Source organism: Sander lucioperca, chromosome 16, assembly GCF_008315115.2.
Source record: "Sander lucioperca isolate FBNREF2018 chromosome 16, SLUC_FBN_1.2, whole genome shotgun sequence".
Classification (NCBI taxonomy): domain Eukaryota; kingdom Metazoa; phylum Chordata; class Actinopteri; order Perciformes; family Percidae; genus Sander; species Sander lucioperca.
The window spans coordinates 18393711-18411596 of NC_050188.1; the positions used below are offsets into that span (position 1 = coordinate 18393711).

General features: G+C 38.8%; 1 protein-coding gene across 1 annotated transcript in view; it reads left to right on the forward strand.

The window, feature by feature from the left end:
• The window catches only part of necab1 (N-terminal EF-hand calcium binding protein 1), a 41483-nt gene that overhangs the window by 20358 nt on the left and 3239 nt on the right, over positions 1 to 17886 (forward strand). The window contains exons 6-11 of the mRNA XM_035993452.1: positions 6941 to 7077; positions 11899 to 12020; positions 13353 to 13429; positions 14620 to 14667; positions 16776 to 16888; positions 17800 to 17877. Coding sequence (XP_035849345.1) covers positions 6941 to 7077; positions 11899 to 12020; positions 13353 to 13429; positions 14620 to 14667; positions 16776 to 16888; positions 17800 to 17877 — 575 coding nt within the window. The remainder of the gene's footprint in view (positions 1 to 6940; positions 7078 to 11898; positions 12021 to 13352; positions 13430 to 14619; positions 14668 to 16775; positions 16889 to 17799; positions 17878 to 17886) is intronic.

Consider the following 17886-nt stretch of genomic DNA (forward strand, 5'->3'; position numbering starts at 1 on the left):
AAAATTGCTAAAAAAAGTTATAATTTGGATGCTATTTGCATCTATTTAGAGCAAATTATCCTTTTATATCTGTATAATCATATTAATTAAAATCCTTGTGACACACTCATACACACGTCAACACCGCCACACAGTGAACATCACACTGGCATCCCATGCAGCGCACATAACAATAATAGTAAGAGATGTTTGATTTACTCACAGCGTAGCCTAAACTGAACTCTCCCAGCATGCTCCTCTGCTGCCCAAGTGGCTTCCTCAGATCTCCCATTAGTCAGATTTCCATTACAGAGCTAAAAAGGATGAACCAGGGCTCATTCATGCTACTAATTAACCCCCAGAACAAAACATGTTATGATTCTTTCTGTACTTGTGGCCAACATAGACGAGGAATTAAATGTATGTCGGCTGCATCATCAAATAAATACTGCTTTTGATCATGCTTTGGAAAAAAGCTTTATCTTGATCTTACTGTAGAGCTGATGCATTTTAAATTATCAGAGAGAAGAAGAGGGATGACAAGGGAGAGAAAGGCAAATAGATGAAGGTAAATGATCAGAGATGACAGAAGAAAAAAAAGGAGAACTGGGAAATGGGAAAATTATGTTATATGAAGAGAGGTGGCTTTTTAGATCTTTCAACCCCCCTCTCTTTCTCTGCACTCATCTCATCTGGCACATATGACACATGCTGCGAAGCTTAAATCACTCCTCAGCTCTGCACTGAAGCAGACATGTCTCAGTGTGGCTGCTTTAGAAACAGAGTGGGAGTCAAACCGTTCATTTGTTGGTAGTTCTCTATTAGCACAGAGAGAGTAACACATGATGACATCCAACTTCAACACCTAAAAACTATGGTGACACAGATGAAGACTAAAAAGATGGCAGTGATGGGAGATTTTAAGGGTAGTGGTATCAAATAATACATGATTTCAACAGACATATAAGTGAACATTACTGCTACTAGAGAACCAATTTATATCCTTGAAATATTTAAAGAGAATGTATTTTTTTTCTTGAAATATGTTTCAAAAAGGTTGGATCTACAGGAGGACAGATATGAATTGCATGTGCCTTCATTTCTGCAAAGCAAATGAAACATACAGATACTTTTGCAATCCCTTTGCAATCTTTCTTAGGCCTTGACTTGCGCCGAGCTGTGACGAGGTGCGAAAATCAAATTACACCTCAAATGATTTTCTGTTCTCCAAGAGAATAGTTGAGTGAGGCAAGTGAGACAACAGGAGAGAAAGAGAAAAAACAGCAGAGGCAGCATGGGTTTGTATTTTAAGGTTCTGTCATTCAAAAGTGATCATTCACCTTGCTGTGGACTTTTTAAAGCCTTAAGATAGCTCTCAAGAAGTACACAGGAAAAAGTCAGTCTCACAATTTTTCCATCGACACACTATTGTATACACTATTGTTCCCTCACAGCTATACAGTATAAAATAGATATTTGAGCTTGAATAAAAACAAATTACTCTTTGCAAATTGGACAGAATTTATGAGTTATTGATCAAGGCAATAACTTTGAAATCAAATTACAACACTAGAGTGTGAACACACTGCTGATGTCTCCCCAGTGTTTACTCCCTGACACCTTATTCATAGTTTCTCCCTCTACAAAGCGTGTGTGCAACATTATTTTTTTCTGTGACACTAAAATGTGTTATAGAACTATATAAGAGAGAAAATAAATGTATGATGTGCTGCATTTCTCTGTTAGCAAGTATTGGCTGAGTGAGGAGGAGAACAGATGCTGCATCAGTCACAGACTAAAGCTCAGTTGTCTCAGTTGAACTGTATATGTATTTGAGTGGGTGGTCTCTGGCTGTGAATGTGTGTGTATTTGTGAGGTGTTCCTCTTTTTTTGCATTAGAAGATTGTTAGTGTGTATTTGTGTGAGCTTACGTATGCTTAAGCTAATGTGCTTGATTGTGTGTGCGCTTTTGTATTATCAAACATCCATGAACATGTGCGGGGGAACTGGAACAAGATTGTGTATCTAAATCAAAGCCATGGCACAAACTGTATAGGTATCTGTGCTGAGACACTCTGGGTTTTATTTTGCACAGATATTCCTGCCAAAGCTATTTACAGGCTTCCCATACACATTAGCAAACCTGTCCTAGCAGATCTCAGGTGGTACTCACCTGCAGCAACAGGAAGTTGCTGTGTTCTTACGGTTCACAGTGCAAAAGGTTTTTAAATTATGAAATTAAAGAAAATAATAGCAAGCACTGTGGTTGGATGGAACAATGTACAGTACATACAGTATGCAATGTGCACCAAGTGTTATATGAAATCATAGTCAATCTGGCAAGTTTTAATTTAGGTAGTAATAATGTACGGCAAGTGTTTACTAATCACTAAATTAACAGGTTGCACCACACAAACTAGTGCTTATGTAGAGATTAGCTACACTGTTACCCCAAATTAGTTGACTTTACTAGAAATTTGTGTGTAAACCAGTTGCCTTAAACCATTTAAGTTTTACACAAGGGGAAGCTGTTGTATTAACACAGAGCGGTAAGTTGATGCTGTAGGTCTAAAATAAGCATGTTAAGTTAAACATGCAACAAAACATTACAAATATAAAACATTAGGCTACTTACAACCACTAAAGTAAAGCTTTTTTTCTTCTTCTCCATATAAATGTTTTTATTTTCCTTTATGTTCGTATGATTTTAAGAACAATGTATTCAATACATTTGTTCCAAGAAACAGAAACAATGAAGGAAATACGAAACAGTGAAATTTTCCAAAGTACTGTACAACATGTTAAATTGCACCCAGGAGACAGAGATAATGGATTCCGATCTAGTTTTAACTCTTTCTCACTGCCCAGTGCCCATCAAATGTAGCTAAACATGAACACTAAATCAACCATACACAACTAAAACCCAGATAACATAAGTGCACACCCAACATTAACAGAACATTATTAAACACACTATAACTAGGACAGAAACCGTTCAGAACATATATATTTTTTCCCATGAGCCTTTGCATTACTTCTGAACACATCTGACCTGACCCTCAAAATGCTGTTTAATGATGATAAAAAGCGGTACGTTTTTTAATTATAAAAAAAACACAATCTATAATTCTAACTACAGTATGAATCATAAATATATCAATAAATATATTTTGCAGTGAAGTTGGTAAAGACCATAAACAGAGCTGAATATTGAACTTACATTCATCAAGTGGTCAAAAACATGACTCAAATATATAATAATGTTGCTCCGTATCTGCTGGATGTGTAAATTAGCAACTGTTTGCTAACAAGTTTGCCATATTTGTCACATGCCCACATCAATTGGGTGGATGTGCTCATTCTGCCTCTCTGTCTCTCTCTTCAGACAGATTTCCACTTCCCCAGACACCTTCACTGTTATTGCTTACCTGTCCAATAGACGCCTTCAGACTTTCCTTTTATTCCAGATCCTTCCACTCCCACCTGCCTTCAAATGAGCTTCCCCGTCCATCTCCCCACCTGCACCTCATTTCCTCATCAGCCCTGCAGCACATACAGCAACCCATTTCCCCAGGCAGTTGTCAGATCATTGTAGTTGCATTGTTGCCATGTTTCTTTGCTGTTGCATCATTAAATTGTTCTCATTAGCCTTGACTATCTGCATGCATTTGGGCCCTTCTTCTGCTACCTTACACTTACCTGCCTGACAATATTAACTGAAAAGGTGATGACATGTCAGTTGGCGTGTTTCCATTTACGTGTTTGTATGCACATTTTGAAGTATCGCATTATAAAAGCTGTATGAAAATGGCAAAATTCGACAAAAAAAGTTTTTACGCTGGTTTGAGGTAGTTTTTGCCTTTGTCGAAAAAGAGTTGATGCGCTAAATAGGACATGGAAATGTCTTTGCCGAATATGTTCTGGCGTATAGTGAACATTTAACTCACATGACTGATCATCTGTTCCACTCTTCGTCTCCAGACAACGTGGTCTCATGGGAAGGCATATAAATAGCACGCCACCTTTAAGGACATAACCATTGTGAATTTAAATATTTTTTAAACGTGGCCAATACTAGCTGAAATGAAAGAACAATTAACACTTGACTAACAATAACAATTTAACCAAATTCCTAAGACATTTTTGTCTTGTAGATGGGTTAAATGGCCATGGCGAGTTTCCGCTCCGCTACCCCACTTGAAAGCCCTGTTTTATGACCCACCCACCCACCCTCCCCAACATCCTCAGAGTGGTCTTATAAAGCAGCAGTCAATGTGGTGCGTACAGCAAAAAATATGTGGAATACATACAAATTACGTTACTTTTCGTAGAAAGACTCATGAGCACAGCCTGTTTATTTGGAGTTTTGTCTCCAGTTAGCAATCTCTACTGTACTTCTACTGGGTTTACTGGTGGATTACCACCATGCGTAGCCTATTGCGCCAACTTCTGACAAAACTACGCTGTAGCCTTATTTGATTCGCTTCCAACCAATTGATGGAAACGTACCTAATTCACATTTCAAATTTTTAAAAGTTTGCTTCCAACCAACTGATTGAAATGTACCTAATTCGCATTTCAAATTTTTAAAAGTTTGCTTAACATTTGCTTGACAATCAAATGGAAACAGTGTTCGGAACAAGTTATTGCAGATTACTGTAAAGTTTTAATGGTGCAACCTGATATAACGAATCAGTAGTTAGAAACTATAGCCTATAATTTCTAAGAATTTTGCAAGGATTTTACACGCAAACTTAGTAATGTATCCACATGTCTATTTATGAATAGCTAGAGCAACCTATTCCCGGTTCTCTGCACTTTCAGGTGATCATTTAGGGAGCATTTCACATTTCAGTCAGCTTATTTTTGACATGATTTGATGACGATTTGCAATCAGGATTTTAACCATTTGGCAAAAAGTAGCCCTTGCAGTTTTTTTCGATTGCTAAACAACAGTGGTCACAACTGAAGCCACATGTGTAAAACTCTAACCACAGTCTGCATTACCAACAGTCACCTGAGCTAAACAGTTCACATCACCTGCAAAACTCATTCCTAACAACACAACTCTCAAAACAGGCTCAGTGCAGCCAAACACTTTGAACAATCCTCATCGAGACAACACACACCGTCACTCAGAACACACTGAGAGTAAAAACACTAGCATCAAACACCAATACAAACTTTTCATCTTTACAGTTTAAATAATTTACATGTAATAATAGGTTTAAATTGATTTTAGCACAAGTGCACCGCCTCAAACAAATAACTCATTTGATTTTTTGTACAACTGAGAATAAAAAGATCAAGAGAATGGCAAAAAGGAAAATATCAGACAGACCTTACGTAAGCTGTCTAAAATGACTGCATTGGTGAGGTGGGAACACAAATACACACACACACAAAGGAACAGTACAGATCACAGGAGGTAATCTATGCTCATATTGTAGACAGGAGACTGACCTTTACCAGTTTTGTCGTGACTCACTCACTGTGTGCCTGTGTGTGTTTTGAATGTCAGGGGATCAAACAATACCTGACATGACCGATAGCAATGACCGATTTTTTAACGCATCAGTGCAGAAACAAGGGATTCTCTGTATGTTTGTTCTTGTGAAAAACAGAATTAAGATAGTTCTCACATTTTAGGACAAACTGTTCAATCTTTGGATGTGGTGTTTGATAGGGCCGATGGGAAAAGCCCAAGTCTAATGATCTGTTCTGTATTCTGGAGAAGAGTTCAGCTCTCTCACAGGAAGACTCAATATACTGTAATTAGGGTGCGTGTGCGTGTGCGTGTGCGTGTGCGTGTGCGTGTGCGTGTGCGTGTGCGTGTGAGTGTGAGCGCACTTCCGGAGTCTGATAAACAAATCCAGCTTTTTAAATCAAACCATTGTCATTGTACATTTTTGATAAACACAGTAATTAGTAACGGACAAAACACTGAAATATATGTCCTGTCTCTCCTCCGCTTTCTTTTTCTGTCACACATACACATTCCTATTCATGCATTAGTCATTCTCTAATCTAACTTGCATTAGTTGCATTGTTAGTCGAGTGTACAAACAGTCACGGTGCTTAAAACTGTGGGAGCAGGTGTGGCGTGCAAACAGCAAACTCTGTTGTACCGAGCATCATTCACTTTCCTTCGATTCAAAACATCACTCAGCCCTCCTGCTCTGGTCCAGGCATTGTGCAAATGACGTCTCAAAATGTCATTCAGAAAGTCATTCGATTATTCTTCCATCAGCTTTCTGAGCTAACAAAACAAATTGTAAAGAACAAAGAAAGAGCAAATTGAAGGTGCAAAGTTTTAAAGATGGGGACATTTAACAGGTAGGGAAGGTTAACTAAAGACGGCATTGAGTTGCATCATGGAAACTGGGGGACCCAGTGTTTCTAAAATACTGGGTATGTTGGCCTCTGTTGCACTGATTTAGACAAATTGTTTTTATAACAAGTCATTTTGCAAGTTTCCATATTGATGAATTCTTGGTGGGTACCTGGGACAACAGTGGAAATAAGTTCAGTTCTATGCTTGACAAAGTCTAATATTTGTATTGCATTAATATATTATTAGACCATTAGACTGTTATAAACCAAACTAAAATAAAAATGCTATTCAGTGTGATTTAAATGATGAACACAAGTCAAAGCCATACCTTTTTGTTTGAAAATATTAACTGGGATGGCATCCATTTAAGATTGTTGAAACACAATTTAAGAGGCAGGTTTCAGCAGATAAGAGATCTAGAGTGTAAACCCCAGATTGTTTATGTTCTTCCTCATTTTTTTTCCTCTCCTACAGCTGTCTTCTAAATAAATGCTCTGTTGGCATCTTTTAATTAGCAGAGGAAGTCTGGACATTGAGTGACTCTTGACTGGCATGGCACCATCCTTTCTTTTCGTCATTCCTCCTACTTTAACTCCTCCGTCTCCTTTTCTTCCTCTTGATTGACAGGAATATCAGGAGTCCACCCACCTGGAGCAATTTGTGACCCGATTCTTGCTGAAAGAAACGACCAATCAGCTTTATTCACTTCAATGCTCTCTCGAGTGCGCCATGGAAACCACAGCCGAGCAGACTCGCCAGGAGAAGTAAGAACAAATCTTTCACACACATACAATTAGTGGAGAAATTGTATTGTACAATGGCACCTATAATAACAGTTCTTACACCCAGTGTGACAATTGTGTCCAAACCACACACACAAATTTACATCCCACATTTTAGATTTAAAGTATGCGTTCATCCAAGGTGCTGTCCAACAACACATTTCCTAGCCTGTATTTGTAAAGACCACCTGTTCTTCCCTGTAATCCAGCAGTTATCTATAATGATTTTTTATTTGATCACTGTGTAACCTTCCTATGGGAAATATATGCATGGAGGGGAATAAAAAATAAAACATGGAGGCCAAAAAACAACAAAATACAAGGAAAGATGTTTAATGTTCTGTGTTCTGAAATCAAAATTACATGTATGTCAACAGATATTGGGGACAGTAGTAAATCACTGCAGTTAAAAATAGTAGCCTGACTGCACCACAGAATATCAGAAGGAAAACAGAAGGACCTTTTCACGTTGATTAATTCACCTCTTTCTTTAAAACTGCCCCAATAAATATTTTATATTAAGAATGGATTAACTGACTTTGTATAATATGAAAGGTGACATTCATAGTTACAAACCCACCATGAATTATTACATAATAACACTGCAGTTCCCCTCAACTCTACAGAGCGTTTTAGCATCTTTCAACTTTGTTTTGGTTTTACGACTTTACCAACTTACTGTTTCGGTTTACTCTCATGTAAACATAGTTTAGCATTAAGCAGCTAAAGAGCCAGATATTTCCCTCAGGAATTAACAGAGACCAAACCAGAACTACAAGGAAAGTCAATTTAAGACTTCCTGTTGTCAGATGGACACTAGTCTATATACTTGACGTTCCACTTCCAGGATTGCTCCGGTGCTGCAGGAAATTCCGCCGGATGCATGTATTTTCTGTTTCCTTCCGCTTTCTTTGTGTTGGAATTTTTAAATTCGAAGGATTTATGAGGACTATTGTTGACTACTCCTCAGATCTCTGCATGGTAAATTCAGACAGCTAGCTAGACTATCTGTCCAATCTGAGTTTTCTCTCGCACGACTATTTTGCAGCGGCTCTGTGCGGAGTTTAGCACCGCCCATGACGATTCTGATTGGTTTAAAGAAATGCCATCAAACCAGAGCATGTTTTCCTCCTATCCCCGAATGCTATGTGGAGTAGCCAGACCCTCCTTTAGAGCGCTTAGGAGGAGGGTCTGGCAAAGCGAGACTAGGTGGACACAAACGTAACTCCAAATCAATGCTAATGTTGCTCTATGCCTGCCATATCAACTTCAATGTCAAATGTTATGTTTACAGCTTGTTGTGCTTCCCCTATGTGTCCAAAAAAATGAATTACTTAAGCAGACTTACTGTAAGACAGGCTATGTTACCTGATGTGTTCTTAATTGAACACTGTTTGCTGTCACCACCACAATGGGCAAATTGTGACTTTCTTTAATGCCACAAGCCATCAGCTGTTTGTGGATCAAAACACTGAAAGAAATCAGACTAAAGGCTCTGACACACCAACCTGACGGCCGACCGTTGGCAGAAAAGGCAGTCGGACTGATCATTTGGCTCCCGTCTCCCCGAGGCGGTCCAAAAAGTGCCTCAGAACACACCGAAGCAACGCCGACCTGAGCGTATGTTCTGCGCATGCACGAAACGTTATGACTCCATAACAGCAGGCGGCGCTAATCTGTATTGTCGCCCAAAAAATTAAAACCGGAAATGACGGAACATCTCTCTAGACCTAGTAAACACAGAGCACGCTGTCGTCAGTCATTGTTTTCATCAGAGTGTTGATAGCAGTCAAGTAGGATCGTTGTTGTCATTACTCGCTGAACAGAAGAAAATACGATGGCTAGTAATAAGAAGATACTTGTGTTGTCAGCTTCGGTTTTCTCGTGCACTGATTCGCTAGTCAAGGGCTAGCACTCCACCAATCAAATTGGTCATTGAGTCCGACTGCCCACTGGCCGATTCAATAAGTCAAATCGGCCCAAATGAACGCAGACAGCTCCTCTGACTGATGACGGCACTGAACACACCGAACAGTCTCGAATCACCGACCTCACCTGACTGTCCGACGGCTGATAATCAGTTTGGTGTGTCAGTGGCAGCGCCTTAAGGTGAATGCCACTGATGAGTAATTTAGATCTGCTGATCACAATATACTTTATTGTATATTGTGATACTTTAATTGAACTTACATATGATTTATCTAAAAAGTGTATGCATGACAGATCAACAATCATGATTGAATGATTAGCATGTTTATGAATGTACTGACTGAGAACAAACACTTACCCGCTGGCTCAGTAGATAGTTGAGGATTAAACCCGAGGCACTCCTTAGGAGGCTCTGCTGTGTGTGTGTGTGTGTGTGTGTGTGTGTGTGTGTGTGTGTGTGTGTGTGTGTGTGTTTGCGTTCCGTCACCTGTCTGCGTTAACACTTAAGCTGCAGCTTCAACAACCGAGCAGTGATTGTCTCTCTCTGCTATTTCTATTTTTTTTGTCTTCGTGGATCATCAGCTAGTGAGGTTGTTGACCTTTTTCCTGGGACATGTAGCTTTAGCCTTTAGCCTTTAGCCTCAGACTTTTAGCATCATGTATGTAGCCATCAAGTGCATATTGACGAGCTTCTCATTAAAATGAGTCCCTGAAAAGGTTAGCCAAAAAATATTGTTTTTAACAAAACTCATGGAGGTAAAGATAGCTTAATTAGCCAGCTAGCTGTCAGGTCATAACATCTGCTAACAACAGACAATTTTCAGCCAACAAAATCAATGATTGCCGTTTAGAAATGAGAAGCCACTTTCTAAAATCAGGGACACATTGTTTGTAAAAACACAAAGCAAATTATTTAAAGCATACTGACCCACTAACTAACTAGTATATTTGTCTACATTATCTCCCCAGTTGAAAAATGATGGCAAAGTATTTCATCATTTATCAAATGCAGCTCGTTTGCAGCATTTAACCACTTTCTTAACAATAATAGTGGTTTTGTCAACATTTTTTTGCTTGAGTTCAGTTCAAAAGGATTGTTGTATCCCTTTTCTCACCATGACCATGTTAATACTTACTTTCAGTGGCAGAAAATGATGGGCTTCCAGAATTGACATCTGAGAGTCTCTTCTTTTCTTTTCTTTCCTTTCCTCACCTACTATAAATGTTTCTTTCTCTTTTCCCCTCTCATGTCATTTCAAAGTGTAACTGTCCCTCGCTCCCAGAACAGCTTCTTCTCCTCCAGCATCTGTCACTGAATTGCCACACTTGAATAATTCCCCTGTGCATCTGAACGCAACACTCGGTTCTTCCAAACATCTAGAAGATCTGGTTGTTTCTCTGGTGGCTTTAAATTGGTTTCTGTGGTCATTTTGTTGTGTGAACAGGGAAAAACAGGAGTTCAAATTCATGGATGCAAGGTATGACTCAGAGCTGAGCTTGAGCTTTGTATTCATAAGTCGTGTGGTTCATTTCAAAAGTAATATTACTTTCATCTTGGTAATTTGTTGTTATTTGCCCAATAGATACGATTTTTTTCTTTAATGCATGCTTAATCTGCTGTCTTTTAAAACTAAGTCTGAGTTGGAAACAGAATAGGTGAAACATGGACAAAAAGGTCCTAGATCTTCTGGCCACAGCTCTTCAGCTGTTAACCTCCTCTCCCTCCCTTAAGTTAACATAAAGCCTGTGGTAGGAACATGCAAAGGCTGGTGATCTTTTACTGATCACAGACAGGTTTTAGCAATTAAAGTTGAGAATTCTCCCACAGTCCTCTTAACAAAAGGAGCTCATTCTAAATAAACTGACAGGGATTATAGTATTTTAGAAAACACATAGTCACAGGTCTTCATATTTAGATTATAGTTACCTCACTGTTTATGAGATGTACTGTATAGTCAAAGCCCAAAAGCCAGGCACTGAATAAAGATTAGGAGATTAGGGGTATAGTTTGACATTTAGAGAGTTACATGTGAAGATTGATGTATGTACGCTAAATATAAATTGACAGCTATCAGCCAATTAGTGTGGCTTAGCCCACAGCTAAATTAAAAACAAGCACAAAGGAAAAGACTATTAATGTTGTAAATATATTGCCATGAATTTCATTTACCTGAACGATGTAAACATGAACTATTAAACACTTTAAGGAATAAACCTGAAATTGTACAAAAATATCAGTAGGGTGTCTGAAAAACTTCACAAAGCACCCTTTTTGCTTTTACATTTGCACAAAACTCACACAGCCACGTATAAACATGTGCATTGCACATTGCCAAAGACACCCTGAGGTCTTCTCAAAATACGGGACCGAACAACTTGACAACACAAAGATAAATCTTAGGTGATGTCACCCTGCGGCTGCATGTACCTTGTCACTGGCATTAGCATCACTGTCAGATCAACACAACATACAAATATAACGTAAGCCCAGATAACTTCAGACTTGAGCCGAGACTTCTATTCATGAGACTGTGTGCTTCGGTCACCTGGTGCCATCTTAAATTTCAAAACATTATCCCTCTTCTTTGGCACAAATGAGTCATACAATAAACTGTTCAAAATGCACTTTCTTCTCAGGTTCTATTTTGTCGTTGTTAATGAAATTACAAAGTCAAATTGTATGTAAGCCAAGAATTTTGTGTGATCCATCTGTTTATGTGGTGTGTGCAGTGAACAACAAGAACCACTGAACAACAGGTAATTTAATGTCAGTGTTACTATGTTTTACATTGTAATGCAACTGCAACAATGTTAAAAGAAAACAGGCTAAAATATGTTTGATGTCTGATAATTATCTCCCTGTTTGGATTCCAGACAGGGCCCGCTGAAGCCAGAGGTTCTGTCCATCCAGTGGTCAGGTCGTCGCTCCAATCGGAGGCTTCAGAGAAACAGCAGCCTCTCTCCCAACAACCCTCTCCTCAGTCTCGTCAATGCAGGTGGGTTTGAGTTACGTTGTCTTGTAGATGCCAGAAGCAAAAATGCCGAGCACAGAAGGAAAGGAGGGAGGTCATGTAGGTGTGAGAAAGAAACTGACAGAGAGAGATTGAAGTGGAGACTTTTGTTCTCATTGTGTGCTCCTGTGTGTCGAACCAAAGCCATTGAATGCTCTGGCACTTTACTGTTGCTCACGGGAGGTATGAGTGTGGGAGATGTCAGACCTCAATCTCAAAACACCATGTGCTGTGAGTGTACAGTTTCACTTTCATTTTAAGTAGGAGAATCATTGAACACAAACATGATATACATACCAGGTGCTACGGTATACAGTTAGATAATCAGCAAAGAGCTCCCTGGTTTGTGATGCATAAGTGCGCCAGCCTGCAGTGTGTTTGCTGATGCTTGTTTGGCTCGTAATGCATTGTTTGCAAGCATACACTTTCTCTCGTGCTGCAAACTGCCTAAACAGTAGACATAATATTTCTCCAATATCAGGTAGTGCGAAAATCATTAAGCATGAATGAATACAGATATGATCACAGAGTCATTTACCGCCAATGCAAACGGAGTAAATGTTTTAAATTTTATTCTGACTGACACAATTACGACTTTTCTAGACAGACAGCCTATGTCTGTAATATTTGTTTGGCTGTACAATGGTATGTGCTGTTATTAATGGGTTTTTACTGCTGTATTTTTGTAAAGACAAATTTGGGATTTAGGGCCATCTTAATAAACGTCACTTCCACTATGGTGGATGATAAAGTTGCATTGTATTATTTTCAAAGACAATTCTGTAGGTATGATATTGAATAGGTAAACTACTAGGTAAACTACTAAACTACTGCACACAGTTTACCGTTAGACCTGCATTACATTACATTACATTACATTACATGTCATTTAGCGGACGCTTTTATCCAAAGCAACTTCCAATTAAGTGGTTTCAACCCTGAAGGTGCAAACTCCAGACAACAAGTAGTAAGTGCAAGTACATTAGCTTTAAATAAGCAAAACTACAAAGAGCCAAATGACTCAGTATCTCCAGCCGTGGTTGCTGGGAGATTTGTGGCACAGCTACAGAGCTTCTATAAACTTTGATTACAGGTCTCAAAGCTTTTCTATTGATTGGCATGTCTGTTCGTTGCATTACATGAAAGGAAACCTTGAAATGCCTTCTGGGACGCCGCCATTATTTTAGAGGTATTTAGTTCAAACAATCATTGGAGAAAAATATGGTTAAAATACAGTCGATATATGCAGCACCTTTCATCCCTTCACCTTTGTTGTTGACTCTTTCTGTCTGAAACCCATCCTGCCTGTGTCTCCAGGTGTTTATGAGGAAGACAGCCAGTGGATGATCCAGGTCAACAGACTGCAGAGGCTTATCGACCGTCTAGAAAAAAAGGTGATTTCTTTTATTTCAGCCTTTTCCGTACTCTCCTCTCCTTCCTGCCTCCTTCTTTTTCTTTTTTGCTTCTACCATGGCGGCCATCTGGTCTTTACATCGTTTTCTCAGATTAACCACAAATGATGGCAAGTGGACTCACAACAACATCAACAAATTATCTCAACACAACAACACCCTCCCACGTGCGAACACATACACATATGTACAGTACACGGGAAATATCCGCTGCATACAAACTCTCATAGCTGCTATCTGTGTGTGTTGAACATAGCATGAAATCTGATATCTGATTTGATAAGTTTGATTTTTCTTAGTTGTTTATTTTACTAGGCTACATTTTGCAAACATACATTTTAGTCCACAAGGAACTAAAATATAAATCGGAGGGGGGAGTATAAAAAAATATTTCTACTACACAAAGACAGTAATGTTTACTTTTTTATCCTGTCTTCTAATCTTTTATTTTTTTCTTGTAAATGACTGTCTGATTGTACATTTGTATTGTTCATATAAAACAAGCAAATAATTAACTTTTGAGTTGAACAGTGATGAATAATCAGTTGACATATGTGAACCATTGACGAGGGTCAAAGGTAGACATTGCTTTAGTTTAAAGTCTCACGAGCCAAAAAAATTGGGATCCACTTTGGTAGATGAAAGTTTAAACACAATAAGTCTTTAAAGCAGCAATAATCTATGTTTTTATATTTAAATATGGATCACATTTCTGCTGCCCCCTAGTGGCCAGTTATTACAGGTTTAAAGTGCCCATATTATGAAAAAATCACTTTTTCTGGGATTCGGGGTGTTATGTTGTGTCTCTGGTGCTTCCACATGCATACAAACTTTGAAAAAAAAACATCCATGCTGATGTGAGCTGTTCAAAATCTCCACAGCTTTCTACGTCACTAGCCGAAACGAGGGGGTTAGGGGGCTAATTGTTAGCATGCTAGCACTAGCATGCTAAAAAAAGAGGATCTGCAGCAATGGGCAATACAACAAAAATATGGTGTTTTTTTTTAATTAAACCATGTAAACCTATTCTGATACAATCTCAAATTACAATTATGAACCTGAAAATGAGGATAATATTGCCACTTTAAGAAATTTAGATAGAGATTGTGCAAAACAGGGTGCAAAGTTTGTCACTATTGGGGCATCATATCATTGTATGTTTTGTTCTGCAGGAGATTCGTCTGGAGCCCGTTGAAGAGGAGGTCTTGGAGAGCAAATCGGTTCGTTTTCTGACTTTAATCTACTTTTTTACTGTTTTTGCTACGGTGTCGTCCACTCTGTGTCACTTGTTCTCAAGTGGTGGAGTTTTACTGCTGAGTGGTTATTATTATCAGTGTGGCCTCCACGCGGTTGTCATAGCAACAGCAGGGCTGAAACTTGACAGAAGCGTATTCCCTTCTTTCTTCCTTCTTTATCTTTAATCTCTTCGTTTAAGGCTCAATATTAGACTTGGAGGTATGTGGATGTTTGAGGAAGAGAGAGTGTATAGTCAAGTGGGTATTAAAGTATATATAAATACAGTATAAACACTATAATAACAGGACATAGCCTATATTTGTTTTAGCTACCCATGTGTGTAAACCTACTGGCTCATTAATTGTCCTCCAGGCTTGTACTCGTGTACAGTGTGGGTGTGTTTTTAACTACACAGGGTGCAGGTGTTTATGTGCATGTTATCATTCCCTGTCATATCATATCTTGGCTGAAATACTCTGTAGCTGACGACATAGTAGACCAACACAAACACTTGCAGAAGGATTTCTCATCATGAAGAGGAAGGACATTTATAGTAGAAGATTTAAGATTCTTTATTGTCACTATCATACACTATATGGAAGCGAAATATTGTTTTTCACAGCAACATACACAACAGTAGAGATGCTATTACTGTAAAAGATTCATAAAGAAATATCTAAGAGACAGATTAATCACAGATAATAAAGGAATTAAGATAATAGAAGGGAGTTTTTCCTTTTTTAAAGATCATTTGCAGAGTTTGATTCCAAAATAAGGAAGCCAAAACCAATTATTACCAGTATTATTTTTGAAAAAAGGTTAAGAAAAATATATTTTAAGACCCTTCATTACTAAGTATTGTTGGGCACACATATATATATATATATATATATATATATATATATAACTGAAAAAAAGTTTAGGTTACTGTTTTTTAAATTAAAAGGATGTGTGAGGGAAGTTGCCATTTCACTCAATTCAGTCATTTAAAAATTTCACTTAAAGGTGCTGTAGGTAGGATTGTGAAGATCCAGGATTTAGCCAAAGAATTTGAACATCGACAACAACTTCTCAATCCCTCCCCCCCTTTCTGCTAAAACCCAAACGGTCTCCTAAGCCCCTCCCCCCACAAGGGAGAATGAATGTTTGTGCATGAGCAGTGATTGACACGCAGTTAGACACCCCCCCTGGCCATGTTTGGTGCATCTGTACAGGGAGCTGTGGATTTTTGCAAATCGCACTACAGGCTGTAGGTGGTGCCAGAGGAGCTGGATGTTTTTTTTTTTAAATGACCTGCTTCATGTAGTTCTACTCGAACATAGGGTCAGTTTCAGGATATATGACAGAAAGTTAGTTTTATAAGTCTTAACTACTGCATCTTTAAAAGCATGTGTTTTTTAGTAAAGTGTGCGTCCCATGAGTCCTTGGCAGCCGCTGGGGTTCGAGTCTGACCCGCAGCCCTTTGCTCCATGTCATTGGTGTGTTTGTCCCTGGGAATAAATGTGTAGCCGAGAGAAAACCACTGTGTGTGTGTGTGTGTGTGTGTGTGTGTGTGTGTGTGTGGGTGTGTGTGATTCTCCCAAATTAGCCTCTGAGAGAAGATCCTAAGGTGTTTTATCAGTCACACCCAGACACATCACACATCATTAACACAAACACACACCTTAGGCCAACAGGCAGACTATTCACTTCCTGTTCCCATCAGCCTCTCTGCCTCTGTCAACAATTCCTCATCAGCCACGGGAAATTATTAGCAGGCTTTTTATTGTCATGATTATGGAAGGTCTTCCTGTTTCCTCTTCCCTGCGGTTCACACCTTTGTACAACAAGATTCAGATGCTTTATTTTTGTTCATTATCAAAGTGTAAGTAAAGATTATAAATGTCCCAGTGTTCACCTGACAGATCTGCATCAATCGCCAGTTTTCTGTTAACTCCCTGAGTCAATGTGAAACACTGCCAGATTTCTGAACGTCCTTCAGCTATTTCAGATTCTCTCTCTACCAGAAACAAATCCTGACCTTCTGACTTTGCGTGCGTTCACGTTTGTGTGTGACTGTATGTGTGTTTCTGTGTGTGTTTCGTCTTTACAGCACATCCTGATAGTCCAGAGGCAGCTGCCGGTGCTGGAGGACGAGCTGGAGGAGTTTCGTTTGGCTCTCAGACAGTACATGGAGTGTGCCTGCGCCCAGACTGGATGTCTACAGTCAGCTTATATTCTTTTTGTTCACGTTGTATCAGAGTTTTTTTTACTGCATGCTATTTCTGTTCTTTCTAGTTTGTAACATTTTTGCCAATTTTTTTATGAAGAGGGGCATGGGAATACAAGAGACATCCAAAAGAAAAAGTAAAAAACACTCCTCAAAATCTTGAGCAACATTTCAATACAAAAACAACACATTATACCTACATGTGCTCACTGTATCTGCAGCATAATGTGTAGAATAATTACTCAAATCTGCATGGATTTACATCATCCCCTCTGTAGCTAAGAGCTTTGTGCATCTTTTTCAATGTGGAAATCAAGGATCTACAGTGTAGATCAGTGTCTACAGGGTAAATGTTTTATTCCTATGATAATCTCAGAAAACTTCCTAAGATTACAAGCAACATTGAATCAATCATGGAACTTTAAAATAGAAACATCAGTGAAATGGCTGTAAGATGTTTTGGCTCTCCTGTCAAAACTAAAGGCTTTAGTGTAGCATCAGACCGTAACGCTTTCGGTCAATAGATAAAATAATTTTGTTTTGTTTTTATTTCAAACATTAGAAATAACTCTCACAGGAACTGTCACTTTGGTTTCAGACAAAATCCAGCAGCCCAAAGGACAGCATGACATTTACAAGCTTTGTCACGACCGTTTCTCTAAGTACTAAAAGTCATGTTTGCTCATTTTAAAATGAGACTAAAATCATCTGACAAAACACTAAATAATCATAATTTGAGGGTGAAGCCACATAAAACATTATTTGATAGATTCACATTGCCTGCTCCCAGTCGGTGTGTGTCAGTGTGGAAAACAGTCCAGACACAGAGGCTGTGCTAGGGGACATGATGTCGCACACTAATTAGTGATTGCATAACTTGTGCTCTCTCCTGTTTTGCATTTGGCAGCATTGCAGTTCAGCGGCTGGCGAATGAATCACGCTTCATTCTCTATGAATTCTGGGAGCACAACAATGTGTGGAAGAAGTAAGTATT